Source organism: Lepidochelys olivacea, assembly GCF_965140295.1.
Source record: "Lepidochelys olivacea isolate rLepOli2 genome assembly, chromosome: 24".
NCBI lineage: Eukaryota > Metazoa > Chordata > Testudines > Cheloniidae > Lepidochelys > Lepidochelys olivacea.
This window is the reverse complement of record NC_140434.1, coordinates 10,417,355-10,442,970: the sequence shown is the minus strand read 5'-3', so window position 1 is coordinate 10,442,970 and position 25,616 is coordinate 10,417,355. Positions and strand designations below refer to the sequence as shown.

Here is a 25,616-nt window from a genome sequence, read left to right as displayed (position 1 = left end):
GTGTCATAAATATAAAGGGAAGGGTAAACCCCTTTGAAATCCCTCCTGGCCAGGGGAAAGCTCCTCTCACCTGTAAAGGGTTAAGAAGCTAAAGGTAACCTCGCTGGCACCTGACCAAAATGACCAATGAGGAGACAAGATACTTTCAAAAGCTGGGAGGAGGGAGAGAAACAAAGGGTTTGTGTGTCTGTCTGTAGTCGTCTTGGCCGGGGACAGAACAGGAATGGAGTCTTAGAACTTTTAGTAAGTAATCTAGCTAGGTATGTGTTAGATTATGATTTCTTTAAATGGCTGAGAAAAGAATTGTGCTGAATAGAATAACTATTTCTGTCTGTGTATCTTTTTTGTAACTTAAGGTTTTGCCTAGAGGGGTTCTCTATGTTTTTGAATCTAATTACCCTGTAAGATATCTACCATCCTGATTTTACAGGGGGGATTTCTTTATTTCTATTTACTTCTATTTTTTATTAAAAGTCTTCTTGTAAAACACTGAATGCTTTTTCATTGTTCTCAGATCCAAGGGTTTGGGTCTGTGGTCACCTATGCAAATTGGTGAGGCTTTTTATCCAACATTTCCCAGGAAAGGGGGAGTGCAAGTGTTGGGAGGATTGTTCATTGTTCTTAAGATCCAAGGGTCTGGGTCTGTAGTCACCTAGGCAAATTGGTGAGGCTTTTTACCAAACCTTGTCCAGGAAGTGGGGTGCAAGGTTTTGGGAAGTATTTTGGGGGGAAGGACGCGTCCAAACAGCTCTTCCCCAGTAACCAGTATTAGTTTGGTGGTGGTAGCGGCCATTCCAAGGATAACGGGGGTAATATTTGTTACCTTGGGGAAGTTTTGACCTAAGCTGGTAAAGATAAGCTTAGGAGGTTTTTCATGCAGGTCCCCACATCTGTACCCTAGAGTTCAGAGTGGGGGAGGAACCTTGACAGCCACTTTGTCCAGCCTGGTTTAAGTGAGGGGCTCAGGGCAGCCTGGTAACGAGAACCAGCAGTGATGGGTGTGGGGTTGCAAGGATGCGCACAAGGGTATACCGAGCTGCATCAGCAAAGGCACTGCATCACAAAGCAGGGCTATCTGTCTGACTGTGTCTGTCTATCAATCTCTTCCCATACACCCCCATCTAATCTATCTATCTATCTATCTATCTATCTATCCCCATATACCCCCTCTATCTGTCTGTCTATCCCCATACACCCCACCTCTCTCTCTCTCTCTTTCTCTCTCCCTATACACCCCCTCTATATCTATCTATCTATCTATCTATCTATCTATCTATCTATCTATCTATCTATCTATCTATCTATCTATCTATCTATCCATCCATCCAGTTCCGGTGTGATCACATGTAAAGTGTGGTGTGGGCACCTCAGGGCCAGGAAGATGCAGCCAAACTGGAGGGAATTCAGAGAAAAGTGAGTTTCAGGGGCTGGGGGGAGAGTGAAGGAGCTGACACTGTCTAGCTTCGCTCAGGGGGGCCCTGGGGTGGGGCTGGGTGGGTGGGACGGATACTCGTCTGCAGGTGTTTGAGGAGGGGAAGAGCTCCGAAGGGTGACTTAGGGGGAAGCATGAGGAAATTCAGCCCTGAGCGAAGGGTGTATCAGCCAGGGGAGAGGAGCCTCCCCAGGGAAGTGGTGGAAACCCCATCACTTGGGATATTCAAAACTGGGCTGGCCAAATGAGGAGCGGGCTCCAGTGGCTGGGTGGGCGGCAGAAGCGGCTAGCTGCTGGGAGAGGCCTTTCCCACCTCGAGGGTCTGCGTTTCTGGTGGGGCTGGGGTACACCAAAATCCGGCTTGGATGCGACGGGGCTCAGTCCCTGACCCAGCAGGAAACCTCAGCAGAGGTCCCATGTTTCCTGCCTTGAAGGCAAGCTGCCCACTCACTCTGACATGGGCAGCGCGAGAGCCTGGTCCTGCACCGATGCTCCAGCCTGCAAATCCTGGTGTTGGGCAGCTGCTCCACTCTCCAGCAAATGCCAGGATTGCGGTGACTCATTCTGTGCCCTGGAATGCCCGTTCCTGCTGGGCTTGGCGGGACGATGGCGGTGCAGCCCCCCATGCAGCATTCCCTCTCCCCCTCACCAGAAAGCTAACAACACCTCTCCTCCCCGCAGAGGCGCTGGCCGAACCCGAGCTGTGTTACGTCCTGGACGCCATCCTGTTCATCTATGGCATCATCCTCACAGTGCTCTACTGCCGCCTGAAGGTGAGTCCCGGGGCCTGGCCATTCTCGCCTCTCTTTAGGTGACCCCCGACGGGCCTGCTGCTCGGGGGGCGGAGGGTTACTGGTCCGGCCCTTCTGCTCCAGAAACACCATGGGGTTGGGAGGCTCCATCTCCTCAGTGGCTCGTGGTTGCTCGGGGGACAAGGGCCTCTGCCGGGCAAAGCTTGGGGAGCCTCAGCAGAGCAGTGCTGCAGGGGGAGCGGCAGCTCCAGACCGAGGTGCACTGGCAGAGCCGTGGGGGAAGCTGGCCCAGTCTGTCTCACACCAGCCAGCACTGCTGGCTCTCACGTTTAGGAGCAGCAAATTTACCTTTTGGAAAAAATGGAATGGGAGTAAAAAGAGATGAGAAAGGCCAGTTCTCAGCACTGCTCTGCTCCCCTTGCAACGCGCTGGCCCTTGGCCTCTCTGCTGGGGTTATTCTAGAGGAGCTCCCAGCCGGCACAGCTGACTCCTACGCCTCCCTTTTGTCGGCTACCAGCACAGGGGGTGGAGAAGAGGTGGGAGGGGAGACATGAGGGGTGAGTGGCGTATGAGACATTCCAGCAAAACCCAGCTGGCACGGGGGAGCATCACCCCTCCCTTTCAGAAAGAAGGGTGGCCCAATTGTTCAGGCTCTCGGGGGGAGACCTGGAGCCAATTCCAGGCTCTGCCATAGGTGCATCTACGCCAATAGGGTCGACAGGCGTGGAAAAGGCCGTGTAGCCAGGGGGACCACGGCAGCAGCTCAGGCCCGTGCCTGCCTGAGTACAAACCTACCCGGAGCCTCTGGGTTCGTCCTTGGGTGGCGAGGCCCAGCTGCTGGGGCTGCACTAGCTGGGGTGGAGCTAGTGCATGTCTGGCGGCCTGAGCTGGGAAGCACGCTCCCTGCTGCAGTGTGGACGTATCCAGTGTGCCCTGAGGCAAGCCCCAGAGCCCCTGTGCCTCATCTCCCCATCTGTACACTGAACTGCCTCCCAGGGCTGTGTGAGGGAAACACCGCCAGGCGTGGGAGGTGCTTAGCTATGGCAGTGATGGGGACCATACCGGTCCCAGTGCTGAGGGATATAATAGCATGTGGTCCAGACTTAGCTGGTGCAGTTTAGTGCAGCCCCAGGGCTGCTCTATATTGCTGGATATTGGAAGTCCCCGCGTCCCTCCCTTCAGCTGAGAATCTGCCCCCAAACTGTTTCAGGGGCTATTTGTTCTTTAATTCATGCTTTTCGTTTCCTTTTTCAGCTCCAGGTTCGAAATGCCTCAAAAGCTGTCCCCAGCACAGCCTATAGTGTAAGTCCTCTCTGCTTCCTGTCGGTCACTCCTTTGCCAGGGCCTTGTGGGCGTAGTAGACAGTTCAAATCATCCACTGCATCTCTTGCTTTCGTCGGTGTCTCACTGACCCTGGTCCAACAGAGCCCAGATCTGCGGGGTCTTTGGTTGCGCTGCACAGCACAGCTCTCCTCTTGGGGTCCACTGGGAGGAGTGGGGCCAAGGGGCTAAGGGCTTTGCTGGGGTGGGGAGTAATTTTGCACGGGCACATTGAGGATGAGTTTGTTCTGTGCTGATGTTTGGGGCCTTACACTGCAGAGCAGGAAGGCCATGTGGGGCAGTGGGAAACACTCAAGGGACCCTGAACCTAATCCCACCTCTGCCACTAATTTGCAGTTTGACTGCAGGCAAGTCAGTTTCCCTGTCTCTGAATGTGAATGATGGCGCTGACCCACCTTTGCAAACTCCTCTGAGATCTGTGCGTGACGTACCGGTGCTGTGTCACAATGTGTCCTGGGGGAGAGTCACGGCTCTGTTCTAGTCCTGCTGAGGTTTAGCCTGTTCCCTTCTTTTTCACCTTTGCCCTTCACGTCCATTCTTGTTTTTTTTCATTTGTTGTTCCACTTGGCTTCTGCACTTTGTAGCCACTCCCTCATTTGAAGGGATGGGGCTATTTGTCCTCAGTGGGCTTTGTGACGAAGTGGGACTGTTCTTAATGTTTCCTCTGAATAGTGTGAGGGTGCCTCAGTTTCCCCTAGGCAGTTCTTAAATATCTAGATGATGGGATAAGGATGTATGATCATTGCAGAGCCCTAGAAGGCAAGTGTGTGCAGGGGTCTGGACATAGACAGTGGCCGACACCCTGTTTCCTGGCAACTGATGGCCTGGCCCTTCCCCCCTGCGAGGTGAGAGCTAAAGGGTTGGAGAACAAAGGAATCAGGTGACCTCCTGGCCCGGGAAAGGGACAAAGCCCAGAGGAGGAGGGGCTGGAGAGAGTTTCAGTCTGAGGCTGGCTGGGGACATGGAGTGAAGTACAGATGTGGTTGTCTGGCTCACTGCCCCGCAAAATGGACCCGGCTGAGGGGTCCTGTTCGCTGCACCTACAAGCTCTGTGTTAGACCATGTTCCTGTCGTCTAATAAACCTCTGTTTTACTGGCTGGCTGAGAGTCACGTCTGACTGCGGAGTTGGGGTGCAGGACCCTCTGGCTTCCCCAGGAGCCTGCCTGGGTGGACTCGCTGGGGGAAGCGCAGGGAGGGGCAGAGGATGCTGAATGCTCTGAGGTCAGACCCAGGAAGGTCGAAGCCGGTGAGCTGTGTGTCCTGCAGACAGTCTGCTCACAGAAAGGAGACTTCCCCAGAGTCCTGCCTGGCTTCGTAGGGAGCAGTTCCAGAGCATCGCCCGGGGACTCCATGACAGGCTTATGCCCCTCCCGCCCCGTGGCACCTTTCATCAGCGTTAAACGCACACACATATAAAAAGACAGGAGCAAAGCTGGAGCAGGCAAAGCCCTGGAGGAGTTGCTGTAGTGTGTCCCGTGATGCCCGGGTGCATGGGCTAGGTGGGATATGCCTCTCCTCCTCCTTTCACCTGAGCAAGTTGAAATAGAGCCTGCAAACCCTCATTTCTATCCCCTTGGGCTGGGGAACAAGGTTCACGGTGCCTGATGCCCGTCTGCCTAGGCATTCCCCATTCTCAGGCTGGAAGTGGTTTGTAAATGTTCAGTTAACTTGGTTGTGCCCCTGGTTTGAACCAGCCGCCCCGATGTGTCTGGAGGCAGGTTGTGCTCAGGGTGTCTCCCTCTCTTTCGAAGCATGGGAAGTTTCCTGAGAAATCTGGCTGGAGATTTGGGACTCTGATCCCCCCGGAGAAGAATCTAAGCTTTTGGAGAATCCACCAAGTGATTCCAAACATCCTGAGGCTTGTGTGCCCCTGGCTGCAAAATGAGCCCCAGCCTGATTGGGGAAGCCAGAGAGACTGGCTGAGAAGAACTCAGCTGCTGGCTGTTTGAGCTAGGAAGACAGCACAGGCCACTGCCAGGCAGCTCTGGTACAGAGCACGCACAGCAGTAGCCACCTTGTTAGCTATGTGAGAATAAACCACTGAGTGCCATGAGCACCCCATACCAAAGGAAATGGAGAGGCCTCCAGGAATGGGCAGCGCAGAGGGTTTGTCACGGAGTCCCTGGGCAATGCTCTGGAACTGCTCCCCATGAAGCCAGTCAGGACTCTGGGGTAGTCGCCTTTCTGTGAGCAGCCTGTCTGCAGGACACACAGCTCACCCGGCTTCCACCTTCCTGGGTCTGACCTCGGAGCATTCAGCATCCTCTGCCCCTCCGTGCGCTTCCCCCCAGTGAGTCCACTCAGGTGGGGCTCCTGGGGAAGCCAGAGGGTCCTGCCCCCCAACTCCGCAGTCAGACGGGACTCTCAGCCAGCCAGTAAAACAGAAGGTTTATTAGACGACAGGAACATGGTCTAAAACAGAGCTTGCAGGTGCAGAGAACGGGACCCCTCAGCTGGGTCCATTCTGGGGGGCAGTGAGCCAGACAACCCCGTCTGCCCTTCACTCCATGTCCCAGCCAGCCCCAAACTGAAACTCCCTCCAGCCCCTCCTCCTCTGGGCTTTGTTCCTTTCCCGGGCCAGGTGCTCACCTGATTCCTTTGTTCTCCAACCCTTTAGCTCTCACCTGGCAGGGGGGAAGGGCCCAGGCCATCAGTTGCCAGGAAACAGGGTGTTGGCCATTCTCTGTGTCCAGACTCCTGCACACACCTGCCCTCTAGGGCTCTGCAATGATCATACACCCTTACCCCACCCCCTAGATACTTAAGAACTGCCTAGGGGAAACTGAGGCACCCCCACACTATTCAGAGGAAACATTAAGAAGAGTCCCACTTCGTCACAGGGTTTATAGCAAACACTTCATGCCAGACAGAGCTGATTGCCTTTTGCATGCAGTTATGAATTTCCTGGGTCAAGAGAATGCAGCAGAGGCTGGATTTCAGTGCAGCGTTTGACACATCCTCTGTCAAAATCTTCCTTGAAAAGGCCAGGTAAACTGGCATGGAGGCACATGGAGTGAAAACTGGCTAAAGGGGTTAAAAAAGGCACATGATTAAAGCAATGGGCTGGGGGAGGTGACAGGGATCAGCGCTGGGCATTGCCTCATTTAATACGTTCCTTAATGGCCCAGAGGAAGACGGCATAGGGCCCAGTACTGATGCATATTGATACTAAGTGGGGACCGGTTGTGAGGCCATGGGAAGACAGAGGAAAATCACCCAATGCTCAGACAGAGTGAGCGAGAGACCGCAGGAGAGCTGCCCTGCTGTGGGGCGCCAGCCAGAGGAGCGCAGTGCCGGAGGGACACTGGTGTGATTTTGAGCTGTGTGCACAGACACATCGTATCTTGGGAGTCCTTTACGCTCTTTTACAGCCAGTGGCGAGACCAACCCCACAATATACGACATGGCAGCATCGTAAGCACCTTGGTATCGTGGAGATACTGGCAGAGGGTAATTCAAAGAGGAGTGGGGCCTGAAAGCATTAATGGCTGAGTAAGGCTGACGGAGCTCCCTCTGTCCGGTGTGGCTAGTGGGGGGCAGGGGAACAAACAATAGGTGAAAAACACAAGACAGGAGGGGAATTCTGTGGGGGGTGGGGGTGGAAAGGGGGAGGAATGGGATGAAATAAAAAAACTGTAGGCCCAGGATAGTTCAGAATATCCACTTCTGCATCCAGCCAAAACCACACGTGCAGAGGCAGCTGCATAGAAAGAAAGAAAAAGAAAGAAAGTTAACTTATTTTTCAAGCTTCCAAGAATTCCAGCTTTGGGCTGAGTGTCGGAGCTGGGTGAAAGCTGGGGGTTGGTTGGTGCAGACAGACCCCGTCTCCTCCCCAGTCTGTGTCATAACACAGTGTGGGGGAGGAAGTGGCTGTTTCTGTTATTTTGCTTCTTGTTCCTTCTGACTTATCTCTCTTTCTCTTTCTCTTTCTCTTTGTGCAGCAGAAAGAAGAAGGGATCTATACTGTAAGTACCCAAACTTCCCCACCCTGTTTGCTGCCACATGCAATCACTTGCATAGGACTTGGTCCCTTTCACCAGCCCCCAAGGTGCCAAGAGGATGCAATTGATATGGCACAGCTGTATTTTGAATTAATTAATCAATGTTATTCCATAATAACGCTGAAACTCATCTCCATCTGATGACTGTGGTAACAGCCACTGCAAGGGCTGTTTTCAGTCCATTGTGTATTAGGCAGGTATCCACATCACCAAACCACCGTCGGCACTAATTGGACACCTCGCTGGTAGTCAGCACAAAGACTGAGCTTCCTGATAGTGCCCCTGTAGGGCAGGGCCATTGCCAGAGGGAGATGCTGCTGCTGCCTTGTGGGTGACTAGAGGGCACGAGTCTCGGGGGTGCCAATTTGGTCCCTCTCACCAGCATGAAAACACTGTGTTTTGGGTATTTTTGGACGGGTCCCACAATGCAAACATCAGCTGTGCTGCTCAGACTCTGCTGCTTTGCTTATATCCGGGAGCCCTTTTCTAGGTTCTTCTAGGGTATTGAGTAAGGAGCAGGAGGTTTTTCTGGGCAGCGTCACAAACCGGCCCTTGCTCTGTGCACCTGATTCAGACGTGTATTAACATCTCGTGAGACCTGCAGGGAATGGCCGAGACAGCTGCTGATGTTCTACCTAGAGTGAAGGGCTGTCAGAGGAGGCTGAGCCCTGGGCACATAAAGCAGGGAACACTCCTGCACTGCGGGGCGGGGCGGGGCGGGGGGGCCTGGACAGGCTTTTCCAGCTCTAGTCTGACCTGGAGAGAAAACCCACCCTGCTTCTGGAGTCGGATTTGGAGCTCAGCCACCGGCTCCATCTCTCCCAAAGATTTCACTCCCCTAGCCCCAGGCTTAGTTAATTTGAATTATTTCATGAGTCCCATTTGGAACCAAAATCCTAATCCCCACCACCACTTCTGTCTCCTCTTCTTCCTTACAGGGGCTCAGCACTCAGAACCAGGAGACCTATGAAACCCTCCAGACCAAGCCCAATTAGGAGCCCAGCTGTAGCCCCGGGTACAGCCTCTGCAGAATGAGGTTGAAGGGGGAGCAGGTGTCCCAAGAGTGATTTATATGAGTTCCTCCCCAGTCTCAGCAAAGAAACAACTTTGTTGAAACCAGTGGTTCCCAGTTGCCCCCACATGCTGAAATGCTGGGGGTGGGGGTGTTGTGCCCCTGCTCGTTTACATGTAAGACATCCTTCCCCTAGCTGTACATTGCTCCGAGACTCTGCGGGATCAGCCTTTCCTATCCCACCTCTCTTGTGTTTCCGGTGCTGAAGACCTGTAGATATTCTTTCCCTTGTGCCTGTCACCAATGCCACACAGCGAGTCTCCAGTGAGACGAAGGTACGGTTCCATGCACGGTTCCCTTCAGCAGCAAAGCACCTTGTCTACCCTGTACAGTCAAGAACTATAATGCAAACACCTAAACCCTCCTGAGCATCTCTTGGAAACCTCTGGACCAATGGAGAATCATAGAATTGTAGGACTGGAAGGTGACCTTGAGAGGTCATCTAGTCCAGTCCCCTGGACTTATGGCAGGACTAAGTATTATCTAGACCACCCTTGACAGGTGTTTGTCTAACCAGCTCTTAAAAATCTCCAATGATGGAGATTCCACAACCTCCCTAGGCAATTTATTCCAGTATTTAACTACCCTGACAGGAAATTTTTCCTAATGTCCAACCTAAACCACCCTTGCTGCAATTTAAGCCCATTGCTTCTTGTCCTCTCCTCAAAGGTTAAAGGAGAACAATTTAACCTCCCTCCTCCTTGTAACAACCTTTTCTGTGCTTGAAAACTGTTACGTCCCCCCTCAGTCTTCTCTTCTCCAGACTAAACAAACCCAGTTTTTTCAATCTTCCCTCATAGCTCATGTTTTCATCTTTGTCACTCTTCTCTGGACTTTCTCCAATTTGTCCACATCCTTCCTGAAATATGGCGCCCAGAACTGAACACAATACTCCAGCCGAGGCCTAATCAGTGCGGAGTAGAGTGGAAGAATTACTTCTCGCTTGCTCCCTGGTAATGATAGTGTCTGTCCTGGGGAGCAGGGAATATTCCCTTCTCTGTGCTTGTAAGTCACTGGCTTTGGTCATGTGTTTTGGCTGCCTTGATGGCTTTGCCTTGGTGCACAGAGGTGGCCCACACCACAGCGTCTGTGCTTCCACAGACAGAGACTTAATACTATGCCGGCTCCCTGCTCCATGTCTGCCACATGGCCTCTATTTCCCTGGCCTGACCTCAGTGGTGGCTGCTGGTTTATCAGTGATGGAGATGTGGGTATAACATTTCCCTTAGATGGCCTGATGGCGTGGGGCTAAAGGGCGGCTCAGTTCAGACTCAGAGGAAAGGCATTTGCTAGGTTCTGCTGTCACCCTTTGGCTGGTCTTCCTTTGCACATGGGTAGGCGTAGTAACACAGGTTGATAAAGGGAGTGATGAGGCTGAGGATAGCACCTCCCCCTTTCACTGGAGTTGTAAAGAGCTGAAAAGCTCTTGAAGCCAGTGTTTGAGATCAGAAATAGAACTGGGCCAGGCTGAGATGCTACGATTAGCTTTCACCTCTAGGTTCCCAGTTCAAATCCCATCCAGGCTGCAGGTGCACAGATCATTGCCCTCTGATGGTGAATAAATACACCCTGGGAAAAGGGTTGGTAGGTTTCCGTCCAGGTCCCAGTGGAGCAGGAGGTAATGTACTTCTCCTGCTGGTACCCGCGCTGCCTCTGGCCCATCACTAGACAGAGGGCCCCCACCTCTAAGGTGGTCCTTCAGCAACCCACAGCAGTGAATTTACAGCACAATTTTTATAAATTATTGACAGGCCCAGATTTTCAGAACTGCCTGTGAATATTCGGGTGCCTGATTTGTACCTGCATTTACCGTAGCTGTGCCTGCAGTCCCTGTTGGCCCCCACACACCCATTCCCTGCTCCCTGTGTGATGGGCCATTTGTGTCCATGGAATTCTGAACCTCAGGGCTTTACATTTTAAAACTTCACCTTCCCCTGCTGAGTCCCAAGTTCAAGGCCTGGTATTTTCCATGAAAGAACTGGTGCCATCGCTGATGGATAGGGCCGGTGGTAGGCACAGGAAAGTTCTGTGTTAGATATAAGTCATCCCATAAACTCCTGCAAAAGAAAGACAGGCCCCTGACCTCAGAGCTTCGCAGGTAAGTTGAAGAGGACCCCTTTTCAAATATTAGGTTTTCAAGTGCAATCTCATTTTGGGATCTGCCTAGCCCTGGCAGACGGGCACACAGCAATCCTACCAAAAGGTGCAATTGCAGCTGGGCATCAGTTGGAATCTTTTCATAAGAGCAACATACCTGGGTATCGCAACTAGAGTAAGCGCAGGGAATTTTTGACCATGCTGTTAGGGCTTATCAGGAGCAAATCATCCCTCTGCGTTCCTGAGCCATCAGATCAAGGCTTTCGTGTGTATAGTTGAATGCTGCTCCCTTCCCATTGCTTCTTATCGTACATGGCTTGTTTTGGGTATTGCCTCTGGATCACTTTTCTCCACTGGTCCAGCAACAGGCTCCAGAAACACCAGGAGAAGGTGTACATCAGTTTCTACCAATGCTAGGACAAAATGTTGAAGTGTGCAGAGCTGTTTATTCTAGGAGCACCTGGATCTCTTTCTGCCAATGTAACCCTTGAAGAATAGACACCCCCTTTTTTTTTATTGAGCTGAATGCTTAAAAATTTTATTTTTAAATAAAGCTTTAAGCAGCGGTATTATACCCCATGACATTGCAAAGCCAATCGGGTGCTTGCACTTGGAGAAGGTGGGATAAAAGCCATCCTTGGAATGTTTATGGCAAATACCGCCATGCACAGGGGACAAAGTGCCACGTCTATAGGAATTAATAAAGCAGAATAGGTCATTGCCAGAGCTGGCTGGAGAAAGGCAATTCCCTCTCAAGACAACTTTTGAGGGTTTGAAACTTGGTTTTGTTCCACATTGGAATGAAAACAAAACCTTTCCAACAGAATTGTGTCCAAATGTCTTTCTTCCGCTCAAAAAGGTCAGGTTTTCAATTCTGCTGTCTTGCTCTCTGACTGGATAGTCCACCCTGGACCTCAGAAACCTTCCACTCAAACTGATTTCTTCAGAATCAGTACAACTATGTGAAATGTTTCAGCTTTGACTAAACAGCATATTTGGATGAAAAAAAGTTTATTTTAAAATGTTCCAGCCAGCTCTAGGCATGTCTGAATATACATAGTGCTACAGAAATTAAGATTTTTTCCTTAATGTCTTGAATGTATTGTACTATACTGGCTCATGTATTTTTTCTCTCATTAAAATGTGTATACAGGATACGGGGAGTATGCCCATCATTAAACCTACTTGCTATGAATTTCTTGTGCTCTATGCCGTCTGTCTGTCTCAGTAGCCAGCTGACCTTGTGCTGACATCCAGCTAGGCTTTGGGTGGGTTTGTATGTGAGTGATAGGGATTGAGGGGGCACAGTTCAGCATGCTGTTGTGTAGAACTGTGCTGTTGGGGTGTGTGTGTGTGTGTTGATTTGAGGTAGCCGTCTCATCTCTGCGTCAATATCCCAGCATGTTAAGGTGGGTAATTGTAAGGTGCAGACTTTTAGCTGAGACATACAGCAAGTGTCCTGGCCAGATGTGGTTGGCAGTGTTCCCCCTACTGATACTCACACCTTCTTGCAACTGTTTGAAATGGGTCACCTTGATTACACTGGCCTCATTACCACTACAAAAGTGATTTTTCCATCCTTGGTGTTCCCCCCTTCTTGTCAACTGTTGAGAATAGCCCATTTCCACCTTAATTTAATTGGCTTGTTAGCACTGACCCCCCACTCGGTAAGGCAACTCCCATCTTTTCATGTTCTGTATACTTATACCTGCCGGTGTATTTTCCACTCCATGCATCTGATGAAGTGGGTTTTAGCCCACGAAAGCTTATGCCCAAATAAATTTGTTCGTCTCTAAGGTGCTACAAGGACTCCTCGTTGTTTTTGCTGATACAGACTAACATGGCTACCACTCTGAAACTGTTAACACTGGTGCTCAGTGCTGGCATTCAGCAAACCTTCACTTTTTGGTGCCCTTTCAGTGTCAAGGCCCACCTCAGTTATAATATTTCAAGAAAGAGTCCATTTCCAGCCCTTCTCAGTGGGAAGAAAACTTTCCTGAAGCTGATTATGAGGGAAATTTTTTTTGCAGATCATGAGTTATGCATGGTCTCAGCTACAGTCAGATTAAGGGCAGCATTTAAGGAAGTATGGGCTGGATGAATGCACTATAAGGTGGGTAGAAAGCTGGCTAGATTGTCGGGCTCAACGGGTAGTGATCAATGGCTCCATGTCTAGTTGGCAGCCGGTATCAAGTGGAGTGCCCCAAGGGTCGGTCCTGGGGCCGGTTTTATTCAATATCTTCATAAATGATCTGGAGGATGGTGTGGATTGCACTCTCAGCAAATTTGTGGATGATACTAAACTGGGAGGAGTGGTAGATACGCTGGAGGGGAGGGATAGGATACAGAAGGACCTAGACCAATTGGAAGATTGGCCAAAAGGAATCTGATGAGGTTCAATAAGGATAAGTGCAGGGTCCTGCACTTAGGACGGAAGAACCCAATGCACAGCTACAGACTAGGGACCGAATGGCTAGGCAGCAGTTCTGCGGAAAAGGACCTAGGGGTGACAGTGGACGAGAAGCTGGATATGAGTCAGCAGTGTGCCCTTGTTGCCAAGAAGGCCAATGGCATTTTGGGATGTATAAGTAGGGGCATAGCGAGCAGATCGAGGGACGTGATCGTTCCCCTCTATTCGACATTGGTGAGGCCTCATCTGGAGTACTGTGTCCAGTTTTGGGCCCCACACTTCAAGAAGGATGTGGATAAATTGGAGAGAGTCCAGCGAAGGGCAACAAAAATGATTAGGGGACTGGAACACATGAGTTATGAGGAGAGGCTGAGGGAGCTGGGATTGTTTAGCCTGCAGAAGAGAAGAATGAGGGGGGATTTGATAGCTGCTTTCAACTACCTGAAAGGGGGTTCCAAAGAGGATGGCTCTAGACTGTTCTCAATGGTAGCAGATGACAGAACGAGGAGTAATGGTCTCAAGTTGCAGTGGGGGAGGTTTAGATTGGATATTAGGAAAAACTTTTTCACTAAGAGGGTGGTGAAACACTGGAATGAGTTACCTAGGGAGGTGGTAGAATCTCCTTCCTTAGAGGTTTTTAAGGTCAGGCTTGACAAAGCCCTGGCTGGGATGATTTAACTGGGAATTGGTCCTGCTTTGAGCAGGGGGTTGGACTAGATGACCTTCTGGGGTCCCTTCCAACCCTGATATTCTATGATTCTATGATTCTATGATTTGGGGTCTGCAAAATCTGTGGGTTTCCCCATAATTTAATGCCTCAGCTTCCAAGCAGTGTCTGAATCACATTCTACTACAGAGGTGGGCAAACTATGGCCCGCGGGTCACATCCGGCCCACAGGAGCCTCCTGCCCGGCCCCTGAGCTCCTGGTCTGGGAAGCTACCCCCGGCCCCTCCCCTACTTTCTCCCTTCCCCGCAGCCTCAGTGCGTCATGCCACCGGTGCAACACTCTGGGTGGCTGGGCAGCGCAGTTGCAGAGCCATGGCCTGACCTGGTGCTCTGGGCAGCGCAGTAAGGGGACAGGGGAGGTTGAATAGAGGGCAGGGGAGTTTGGGGGTGTGGTCGGGGGTGTGGATAGGGGTCGGGGTAGTCAGGAATAAGAGTGGGGGTTGGATGGGGCAGCAGGGGGCAGTCAGGGGTGGGGATTCCAGGTGTGGTCAGGGGACAGGGAGCAGGGGGTGGTGGATGGGGCAGGAGTCCCGGGGAAGCCGTCAGGGGGCAAGAAGTGGGGGGGGGTCGGATAGGAGGCAGGGGCCAGGCCATGCCTGGCTGTTTGGGGAGGCACAGCCTCCCCTAACTGGCCCTCCATACAGTTTTGGAAACCTGATGTGGCCCTCAGGCCAAAAAGTTTGCCCGCCCCTACTCTACTACATGGCTTTCCATGAAAATGTTGAACTAGTCTCCGTAGACACGGGAATTACATATCTGATTCCCCACAGGGAATTCCCCTCTTAACTTCATTATGTTTGCCCCTCCCTCAGTGTGGAGTGGACACGCACTCGTCTTTGTAAACTGAGCCGAGATTTTCCAAGCACTTCAACCAAAACCCACTGTTTTAAGTCAAATATAAAACAGGATTATTAACTACAGAAAGATCGATTTTAAGTGCTTATAAGTCACAAGTGTCGAGATCAAAGTTGGTTACTTAAGAAATAAAAATAAATTCACAATCTGAGGTCTACAAACTAAGCAGTATTTGAATCAAGCAGTGTCTCACCCAGACAGATGTTACAAACAGGTCATGGATCCACAGTACACTGGCTGGGACACACTCAATGGGTGTGTGGGCGCCGACAGGGACAGCAGGCGCAGCTACGGCAAAAGCTGGCCCCTGGGAGCTTGGGCAGGTTAGTCCTGGGAGAGAGACTTTTGGGCGGGACCAGGCAGATGAACCCCGATATGATAATGCCAGGAAAGAGGTGGCCGAGATCGATGGGATACCCGTGGATGGGAAGGTCCGGGGTCCCAGACCTTACTTTATAGTGAAGAAAGATCTCCTGTACCATGTGGTGCAAATGCAGGAGCAAGAGATACAACAACTTCTGGTGCCACGAAAACATCACAAAGCCATATTGAGTCTAGCCCACAGTCACCTGTTTGGAGGACACCTAGGGGTAGAGAAAACCCAGGCATGGATCCTGCGGAGGTTCTTCTGGCCAGGAGTACATGAAGATGTCCGGCGATACTGCACCTCTTGTCCAGAATGTCAGTTACATAGCCCTCATCCACATTTGCGTGCTCCTTTGATACCTCTTCCAATAATAGAGGTTCCTTTCGAACGGATAGCCATGGATCTGGTAGGGCCCCTAGAGAAGACAGCTCGGGGCCACCAACATGTGCTTGTTGTACTGGACTATGCAACCCAGTATCCGGAAGCTGTCCCCCTACGCAACACAGCTTCCAAGGCAATAGCTAAGGAGCTAGTACAGATCTTTGCCCGGGTTGGGCTACCCAAGGAGATATTGACTGATCAAGGGACACCTTTCATGTCCAAGTTGATGAAAGATCTCTGTTCATTGCTCCATGTACAAGCCCTACAGACCTCTGCATACCACCCGCAAACAGACGGCCTTGTGGAAAGGTTCAATAGGACCCTCAAGGCCATGATCAGGAAAGTGGTGAGCTGGGATGGGAAAGATTGGGATACCCTATTGCCTTATCTCAAGTTCGCCATCTGGGAGGTTCCGCAAGCCTCCACAGGTTTCTCTCCATTCGAACTACTATATGGGCGCCACCCTCGGGGCATATTGGATATAGCCAGAGAAGCCTAGGAAGAGGAGCCAAATCCCAGAAGGAACATAGTTGAGCATGTACTGCAGATGAGAGATCAGATAGCCCGAGTTACGCCCATTGTATGGGAACACTTGGAGAGAGCAAAGGAGACCCAACGAACCCATTATAAACACCAAGCGAAGCTTCGACGGTTCCATCCAGGGGATCAGGTGATGGTACTGGTGCCCACAGCAGAAAATAAACTGTTGGCCCAGTGGCAGGGACCCTACGAAGTAATCGAAGCCATGGGAGAGGTGAACTATAAGGTGCGGCAGCCAGGCCACCGAAAATCGGAGCAAATTTACCACATCAATCTTCTAAAACCTTGGCATGATCAAGAGGCATGCTTAGTCATGCAGGAGACCCTTCCCCAGGAGGATAACTTACACGACCAAGTGAGGATATCATCCGACTTGCCGCCGATCCAAAAGATCGAGGCAGCCGACATGATTAATTGCAACCAAGATGTGTTCTCTACAAAACCAGGGTGGATGACTGAGACCTATCACCATATCCGCACGATCCCTGGAGCCAAGGTAACATTGAGACCCTATTGAATCCCAGCAGCCAAAAGAGAAGCAATCAAGGCCGAAGTAAAGAAAATGTTAGAATTAGGGGTTATTGAAGAGTCTTACAGTCAGTGGGCCAGTCCCATTGCTCTAGTGCCTAAACCTGACGGTACCATGAGATTCTGTCATGACTTTCGCCGACCGAATGAAACATCCCAGTTTGACGCACACCCCCTACCGCGCATCGACGGACTGGGTGACCGACTGGGTAGTGCCCGATTCTTGACTACACTGGATCTGACAAAAGGGTACTGGCAGATTCCTCTGACCAAAGAAGCTAAAGAAAAGAAAGCATTCTCCACCCCAGATGGGCTATTCCAGTACACCATCCTCCCTTTTGGGCTACATGGGGCCCCAGCCACATTCCAGCGCCTCATGGATAAGCTGCTGCGCCCCCATACTAGTTATGCAGCTGCATACCTAGATGATGTCATCATCCATACGCCAGACTGGGGAACCCACTTGGAGAAAGTTGAGGCAGTACTGCGCACCTTAAGGCAGGTTGGCCTCACTGCTTATCCCGCTAAATGCGCCATAGGGCTAGCAGAGGCTAGGTACCTGGAGTATATTGTGGGAAGGGGCATAGTGAAGCCCCAAACGAATAAGCTAGAGTCAATTCAAAACTGGCCTCAGCTGACCTGAAAGAAGCAGGTCTGTGCGTTCCTAGGCATGGTAGGCTACTACCAACATTTTATTCCCCACTTCGCCACTAGGGCAAGTCCCCTAATGGACCTGGTGAAGGCCCAAGGTCCAGACATGGTAAAGTGGACCAACGCAGCGGAGGGGGCATTCACAGACCTTCGGACGACCCTCTGTAATGACCCCGTACTCATAGCTCCAGAGTTTAACAGGGAATTTATTTTACAAACAGACGCTTCCGAGATCGGGTTGGGGGCAGTTCTGTTGCAAATGGTGGGAGAAGAGGAACACGCGATCCTCTACCTAAGCAGAAAGCTGCTCCCAAGAGAACAGAAATACCCAGTAGTCGAGAGAGAATGCCTTGCTGTCAAATGGGCTATGGAGACACTGCGTTATTACCTCTTAGGCCGGCGATTTACTCTTGTGACGGACCGTGCACCCCTGCAGATTTCGCTAGCGTCAGAGGCTCACTGTGACCCTGCATGTAACCCTTCTCTCTCTAGAGACAAGGGTCACAGTCTACTGAGCCATTTTCATCATAAGCCAGCGAGGGAGGTGAGGAGAAGTTATCCTTCCTTGCACAGTCTCTGTTGTCTCCCAGTCTCAGTAATTAATCAGGGGGCAAAGGTGGGGGGGGGAGCCTGGGCCCACCCTCTACTCCGGGTTCCAGCCCAGGAACCCTAATAGTATCAGCTATGGTAGCTGACCTTTTAGAAACATGACATGTACAATTCCCTGGGCTACATCCCCCACAGCAGCCCTCACTTCCTCAAGCTCCACTTCACCCTTACTTCAGGTTCTCCTTCCTTGTGCCTGATATGGTGTGTACTGCTCAGTCTCTCCAACAGCACAACTTCCTCCCACAGCTCCTGACATGCACACCCCCCTGACTGCCTGGGAGGCTTTTAACTAGTTTCAGCCAGCCCCGGATTGGCTTCAGGTGTCCCAATCAACCTAGCCTTCTCCCTGCCTTCTGGAAAGTTCTTAATTGGCCCCAGGTGTCTTAATTGACCTGGAGCAGCTGCCATTTCACTTATCCTGGTACCAGGGATTTGTTTAGCCTGGAGCTAATATATCTATCTCCCACTACTTTTCTATAGCCATCTGGCCTTGCCCCATCACACCTCGGACTTTACACTGGTATAGCTACATATTTTAGGGGTGTGAAAAATCCACACCCCTGAGAGATGGCGCTACAGCGACCTAACCCCTGGAGAGAAAAGTGCTAGGTCGACAGAAGAATTCCTCCATCAACCTAGCTATCACCTTTGGGGAGCTGGATTACCTACGCCGACAGGAGAACCCCTCCCATCTACGTAGGTAGTGTTTACACTGAAGCAGAGCAGTGGTTCTGTAGCATTGTAAGTGTAGACATACCCCAAGAAAGGCAAGGGTGGTGATAGGAGGCTGCTAACCTGCCTCTGGGGTGCTGCGGGGGGTGTTCATTAATATCAGGAAGTTGAGCTATGATCACTCATTGACAGAGTCAGCGTCCAGGGAGAGGTGCGGAAAAAGCAGCATATTTTAGAGAATGGAGGAGGCTTGCAAAGGATTTATATGGCAGCCCCAGCCCTCTACACCCAGTTCACCCAAACTCCAGCCTGGTCCTATCCACCAGGGCTGTGCTGAGTATGACTCGGTGGCTGAGCCCCGCAGGTCTTTGGGGTACAGGACTGTGGAGGTCCTCAGCCCCCTTCAGGATGGAGTGGGAAGGTTCCCTACCTGCCTGGCCTTGGTGGGGGATGGGTGGTTAATGCTGGCTGCTGCGGTTTGGCGCATCGGTGCCCCCTACGTAAGACACCGAGAAGTGAAGTGACTGAACCCGCTGCCAGGCCGTGAGCCAATGGCAGAGCCAGGCACTGACCCCAGGAGTCCTGGCTCCCCGCTGTCTGTTCTTACCAATACCTATCGCCCAACACAGACCCTGCCACCACCTCTGGTCCTCTGCATCCGCCCCTCCCACCTGCTGCTCCTTCCAACAACATGGCCCCTGACTCTTCCCCCTCCCCTGCCACCTGTCACCCCCCCCACCCCATCCTCCCTCCTCTCTAACATCGACTTCTGGCTCTCTTGGCCTCAGCCCCTCCCAGCTATTAGCCTCTCTCTGCCCCTCTCCTTTCATCGGCTGCTGCCTTTTGGCCTGTTTCCCTCACAACAAGAGTGTGCCTTGTTCCCCCCACCTTAACAGCCCCCGCACGCCACCCCTGCAGTTACCGGTCCGTCCTCCTTTGCTTCACTGTTAAACACTGAACACCACAGTTACAACCGCTGCCTGGAGCTCCTCTCCTGCACCTCCACCTCCTGCCCCCTCAGCTGCCTTCCACCCCCTCTGCTCCACTGGACCTGCTCTCCCCACGGCCTCCAACAGCCGCTCCTGGCCAAACCTCAGGGCCTGGGCACACCCTGCTGGGCACACCAGGCTCTGCTGCTTTGGACGAGGACACCCTCTTGCTGGAATTCTTATTCTTCCTGGGCTTCCCTGCCTCTTTCTTCCCTGCCGCTCTGACTGGAGCATCATCGTCTCATTTGGTGCATGGCTGTGCCTCCTTCTTACCCGTCTCTGGGAGACTGGCACAGGGCTCCAAGCCAGCTCCCATCTCTTCTTCCCCCTCACCCTTTCTCTGGGTGTTCTGGTCTTCTCACACGATTCCATCTAGCTCCTATGTGCTGATGAACCCCTGCTCTGACTTTCCACGACTCCCTCCATCGCAGGCTGACTCTGACCTTGCTCCCAGGAGATCTTGCTATCAGCTTCATCATAACATTGCCTCAACTGAACTTCTGCTCTTTCCTCTCCAATCTCCTGGATCTCTTCCAACTTGTCCTAGCTGAGAACATCACTCTCCTCCTTGTCTCCCGTTAGCTCCTTCCTCTCTCTTGTCCCATCCATCTCAGTGTGTCTGAAGCTTGGTGCTTCTCCCTCCAGAACATTTCTAAGATTTCTCCTTTTCTTTCAGACAGCCAAACCCATCATCCACTCCTGCGCCAGAGCCTGGTTGGTTTGTTATAAGAACATAGGAATGTCCATACTGGGTCAGACCAATGGTCCACCTAGCTCAGTATCCTGTCTTCCAACAGCAGCCAACACCAGGTGCTTCAGAGGGAATGAAGAAACCAGGGAATCATCTGTCTATAACCACCTCCTCTCCCTAAGTCCCACATCGCCCCATTTCAACCAATTCAAAACACAGCTGCTGTGATCGCCTGCCTGCTTTCTGCTCTGACCCCCTCTTTGAATATATCAACACCACGTTTCATTGCAGTCAAAATCCAGATGTCATGTGCTCGTCTTCAAGGCCCTTTGCAGACCTATGTGTTCGCTCTTGTCTCTTCTCGCAGTACCTCTGGCCTCCTCTGCTTTGCCTATGGGGCCGGGTCCATCCATCTTGTTCCCAGCTCTTTGCACAAATGTCCCCATACCTTCTTTTCTGCAGGAAAGTCACTAATGTCTCCTTTAAATCCCTCCCACAGGCACCCCTCCCACTATACCTACAAAAAATCAGGGAGGCTGAGTAGAGTGACACATGAGGGGAGGTAGCACTTAGTTAATACAGTAATAATAATGATAATTAGTGGTATCATTGCGGAATGTGGCTCTAGTCATGGAGCAGGACTGTATTGTACAAACACAGAACAGAAAGACAGTCCCTGCCCCAAAGACCTTGCAATCTAACAGCTTGTCTACATGGGGTGGGGTGGGGTTATGAGACAAGAGGGCAATACAAATTATGAGAGACAGAGGAGCACAAATGAGCATGACCTGTTAGCATGACAGGCCGCAGTCTCATTCATGAGATGATGCTGGAATTAAAAGTAATATTGTCAAATGAAGGTTGATATACAGCTGCAATGGATGTGCGTTACTGTGTCACTCAACCTTTGCTACCCTCGCTGCCTTAGACTGTAAACTCTTTGGGACAGGGATGTGTCTTCATATGTGTTTGTACAGTATCTAGCTGAAGGAGGAATGTTCCGGATGGGGCCTCTGGGAGCTACTGCACTATACAAATAACACACTCCTCCTCCCTGGTATCCTTCCAGGACCAGGTACTCCTAATAATGATGCACTAGTACATTTCTCGAATGCCTTTTATTCCAAAGATCTTGACATACCACATTCTTATAGGCCCCTGGACATGCAGTCACCTCTGGGGTGGAGGGTGTCAACTGAGAGCAGCACAGCATGCTGCAAATCAGGGGGGAAGAGAAACTTTCCCCAAGGACAGAAGGGCTAGCACAGCTCCTCTTACACAAAAGAGCCAGGGGAGCTGTCATGTCCATGCAGAGCAGCGAGGGCTGGGACAGACTAAGATGAGTTGGTGGCCAGAGTATGAACCTGCAATTCCAGAGGATCTCGGAGTTTAGATCACTAAACCATCCTCTCCCATTTCAGCAAAGAGCATCAGATGGAAGGAAACCTTGCTCTGTCTCTTAATAAATGCATCTGAAAGCTTGGACCAGTAAATAGCAGAGGTTGGAGTTCATTTTAAAGAGGGAGGGGTGTGTCACTTCGAGAAAAATCACCCATCCAAAATATCCTTCTTGAGGGCACTGAAGAGTTGCTTTTAATTGACAGTCAGGAGGAATTTCCTGGCCTGCTTCATGTGTCTATACTCAGCTGCAGAGCAACAAAATTGACCAACATGCCAGGGCCAGAATGAGACAGGAAATCGTGGTCACTTTGCCTGCTCAAAGCTCTCTTCCGGCTTTTTCACTGAAGCCTATTTCAGGCCCTGCATTACTTTTGTTTCCCCTTCATTTCTGATAACGTTACAGGAACAGGATGTTTGGCTTGGAGCTGTCAAACCAAATGCAAACCAGTGGTAATCACGAAAGACTCAGCCAGCCTGGGAAAGGCTTGGCATCCTAGGTCCATTCATCTTCTCCCCGCTGCCTTTCTCCAGCCTTGCAGAGCTGCTGAGTCAGAGTAGTAGCTCCCACAGGCAGCAGGTCTGTAAGCCAGACTCCAGAGAACTTGCTTAACATGTTGTGCCAGGACTGAGCGCCCATGCTCAGGGACCATTTGGCTGGTCAAGGACTAAGGGTCCAATCCTGTTGCCATTAAAGTCCATGGGAACTTTGGCACTGACTTCAAGATGAGCCAAATCAGTCCCTTAAAGAGGTCCTGCCCCTGTTTGTGCTCACAGCAGTACAGCCTTGGGCTGCAGTCTCATCAGATTTCACCAGCAAAACAAAGTTAATGTGGTGGTGAGACCCCCCCAGGGAAAACTCAGCTGGTACTGGAAACGGAAGGAGTGACTCAGGCTCCTTTCTCTGAGTCAACACTGGAGAAAAGCCCAGCATGGTGTCAGGGTTTGGTGTCATGAACCTAATGGATGAAATCAAGGTCTGGATCACTTGCAATTCCCATTAAAGAGCCAACAGGATTTTTCTCAAGAGGAGGGGATATGAAGTCAGTGTCCTGGCCATATTCCACCTTGGGCAATTTGCAATCAGCTTCCTGAAATAGTTTAAATTGGATACAGGATCCATCATCCCTTTCTGTCCTAAGCCATTGTGCAGTGTTGCTTTGTGCTATTAACAGCTGCTGTGTCCTACCCCAGAGTTTATGCGTGCAATCTGCAAAGTCCTTTCATACCTTTTAGGATGCAAGGTGGCGTATAAATGCAGGATATTGCTGTTAGGGACAAGTTTCAAAAGGATGCACCCCCCACCCCCAACACCCACACCCCTCTGAGTGATCGCCTTTTAGAGGGAACCTTATTAACCCTGGACAGAGCATCCTGCAGGTCCCCAGCCAGATTCATCCTATTCCCCACTGGTACACGAAGTGTGAGCAGAGTGAGGGGAAATGGGAAGTCGGCCCCCTCCCCCTTCTCCTCTCATATGCTCCCCTCTCTAATCTAACCTCCCTCTCTGCGAGTCACGGGGACTCCCCTTGCATTGCGCAGGTCCCTGTCCTGCCAGAGGCTGAGCCCAGTGCTGAGTGCTCCTGGTGGGAGGGAGGGGTTGACGCCCAGGATGCACGTGTGTGCACTGCTCAGCATAAGGTCTCACAGGTAATTTAATTACCTCTGGCCTCAGGCCAGGTCTGTCCACAGTTCTTGTCCCGGCACAGTAGAACCTCCGAGTTACGAACACCTCGCGAATGGAGGTGGTTCGTAACTCTGAACAAAACATTGTCATTATTCTTTCCAAAGTTTACAGCTGAACCGTGACTGCTTCGCAACTTTACCGTGCGGAAGAAAAACGCTGCTTTCCCTTTTTTTTAAGTAGTTTACTTTTAACACAGGACTGTACTGTACTTGCTGTCCCGGCTGCTGCCTGAGTGCATACTTCCCGTTCCAAATACGGTGTGTGGCTGACCGGTCAGTTCTCAACTCCAGTGTTGGTCACTCTGAGGCTCTGTATAACTCTTGGGGTAGAAGCGGCCCGCTCACCAGAAGAGTTATACAGGGACACGCCTAGTGTATACTAATGTAAAGGTGCCCTCTAGTGGTCTATTTGATTCCCCTTCCCATATGGGAATAGCTATACGTACCTTTATAGAGGCCCACGCTAGGAGGGGTTCATTTGGTCATTCAAAGGATTGAGACGATTGTGCTTTCGGGTATGTCTTGCTGGGTGATGAATGTGAAAAAGAAAGCACTGAAAGGCAGGGCTCTGGTGCCAATGAAAGAAACGCTAATAAAGAAAAGAAAAGAAAAGTAAAGAAAAGGCGTTGGAGTGTAGGCCAGACTTGACGTGAGCAATTATAGAATCATAGAATCATAGAATATCAGGGTTGGAAGGGACCTCAGGAGGTCATCTAGTCCAACCCCCTGCTCAAAGCAGGACCAATCCCCAATTTTTGCCTCAGATCCCTAAATGGCTCCCTCAAGGATTGAACTCACAACCCTGGGTTTAGCAGGCCAATGCTCAAACCACTGAGCTATCCCTCCCCCCCAAATTAACGTGGGGGAGGCCTGTAAAACAGGATTAGGGAGGTAAGTAGATCGCCAGCCTGAACACACAATGTCTGTGCCAACTAAGGGCTTGTGTACACTCATGGGTGGCCAATGGAGCCCCCCTTAGGGGAGGCTAGCCCCCGGCTCTGCCCTTCCGCCCGGGCCCCTCCCCCGCAGTCGGAGCCCTGAGCCTCCCCCACACTGCCCAGAGGTGCCCCAAGGACCCCCGCCCACCTGCCTGGAGCTGCTCTGGGCCAGCCACAGCCGTGCCACACCTCCCCTCCCCAGAGCTCAAGCCGCTGCAGGAAAAGCCTCTCACTCTTGTCTGAAGAAGCTTTGAGATGCCCCATACAGGTTCTGGGGCAGCTGAGGAGTTGGTATGTGTTACTCAGCTTCTGGGGCTCAGCAGTAATCTCTCTGGAGTCCAGGGAGATGACTGATGAACCCAGGAAACTGAATAGCAGACACTGCCTCCTCAGCCACCCCGGAAGCTGCATGTGGCATAATAAAGCAAAAACTCCCCTAACCTATTATACCCGCCACCCATGTGTACACTTCAAATGCTACAGTCGCACAGCTGCACTGCTGAAGTGCTTCAGTGTAGACACACCCTATGCCAGCAGGAGGAGACTTGGTCAATGGCCAGGGCTCGTGGGTGCTACCGTAATGCACCTAATAACTAACGTACAGCGCCTAGCTCCATGGGGTCCTGTTCCACGGCTGTGGCTCCTGGGCGCTGCCAGGCATCTTCTCACCATCCAGGGCCTGATTCCCCATTACACCAAGGCCTCTTTGCAATGCTCTGGCAGGGGAAAGGAGCCTTGGAGTGGGTCCCCTTTGCAGGAAACAAGCCCCGTGGGGCACAAACCCTGTTTTGCAGGTCATTTTTAATTTCACTTCTAACTCCGTGGTTAGTTAATTAAGGCTCATTAAGAGCTTGCAGAGGCTCAGGTGAAATGGACGATTTAAGTGCAGCGTTATGGTTTGAAGGAGAAGAGTCACTAACTGTTTTGTTTGTACCTTCCCTGCTCTGTCCTGTCTTATGCACATATTGGGCGGAGGGATACCCATTTTATGTCGAATGGGCGAAGGGTTACCCTTTATGCAAATCAGTGATGAGTCTGGTGGCACCACAGCCAGTGACATCACATAAGAAGGCACAGGCAGCCAATCAGCATGTGGCTATAAGATGTGATCATATCCTGTGGCAGACACCCCTGGGGATAAGATGTTGGGGGACCCTCAGGCAGAGCTGGGGACAGAGGCCGGCCCAGTGGGAATGAGAGTAACTTGCCCTGAGGTGTGGGAAGAAGCCTGTTCCCTGCTGGTGTATTAAACAACCCTCGCCAGAACCATCTCTGCACTCAGAGCTCCCTGGGGAGGGCAGGTGGGTGAGGGAGCTGAGTGGCTGGGAATGAGGACACTTGGGTTCGATGTACGGCTCTGGGAGGGGAGTGAGGTCTAGTGGTTAGATCAGGGTGGGACGTTCACCTTTGATAATGTAACTGTCAGAGTAAGGGATCCTCGCCCAGTCCGAGCCTCAGTTTCCATCTTCTCTCAGCCC

The 25,616-nt window shown here is 51.4% G+C and overlaps 1 protein-coding gene across 3 annotated transcripts in view; it reads left to right on the top strand.

Annotated features, from left to right (window-relative positions):
- The window catches only part of FCER1G (Fc epsilon receptor Ig), a 30,028-nt gene extending 17,604 nt beyond the window's left edge, over positions 1-12,424 (top strand). Inside the window, exons 2-5 of one of the 3 annotated variants that reach the window (XM_084613954.1) lie at positions 2,114-2,205; positions 3,439-3,486; positions 7,471-7,491; positions 8,466-12,424. In XM_084613954.1, coding sequence (XP_084470080.1) covers positions 2,114-2,205; positions 3,439-3,486; positions 7,471-7,491; positions 8,466-8,522 — 218 coding nt within the window. In that variant the 3' untranslated portion in view covers positions 8,523-12,424. Of the gene's footprint in view, positions 1-2,113; positions 2,206-3,438; positions 3,487-7,467; positions 7,492-8,465 lie in introns of all 3 variants that reach the window. The other 2 variants (XM_084613953.1, XM_084613955.1) reach the window with 2 other exon arrangements.
- Positions 12,425-25,616: the final 13,192 nt, after the last annotated feature.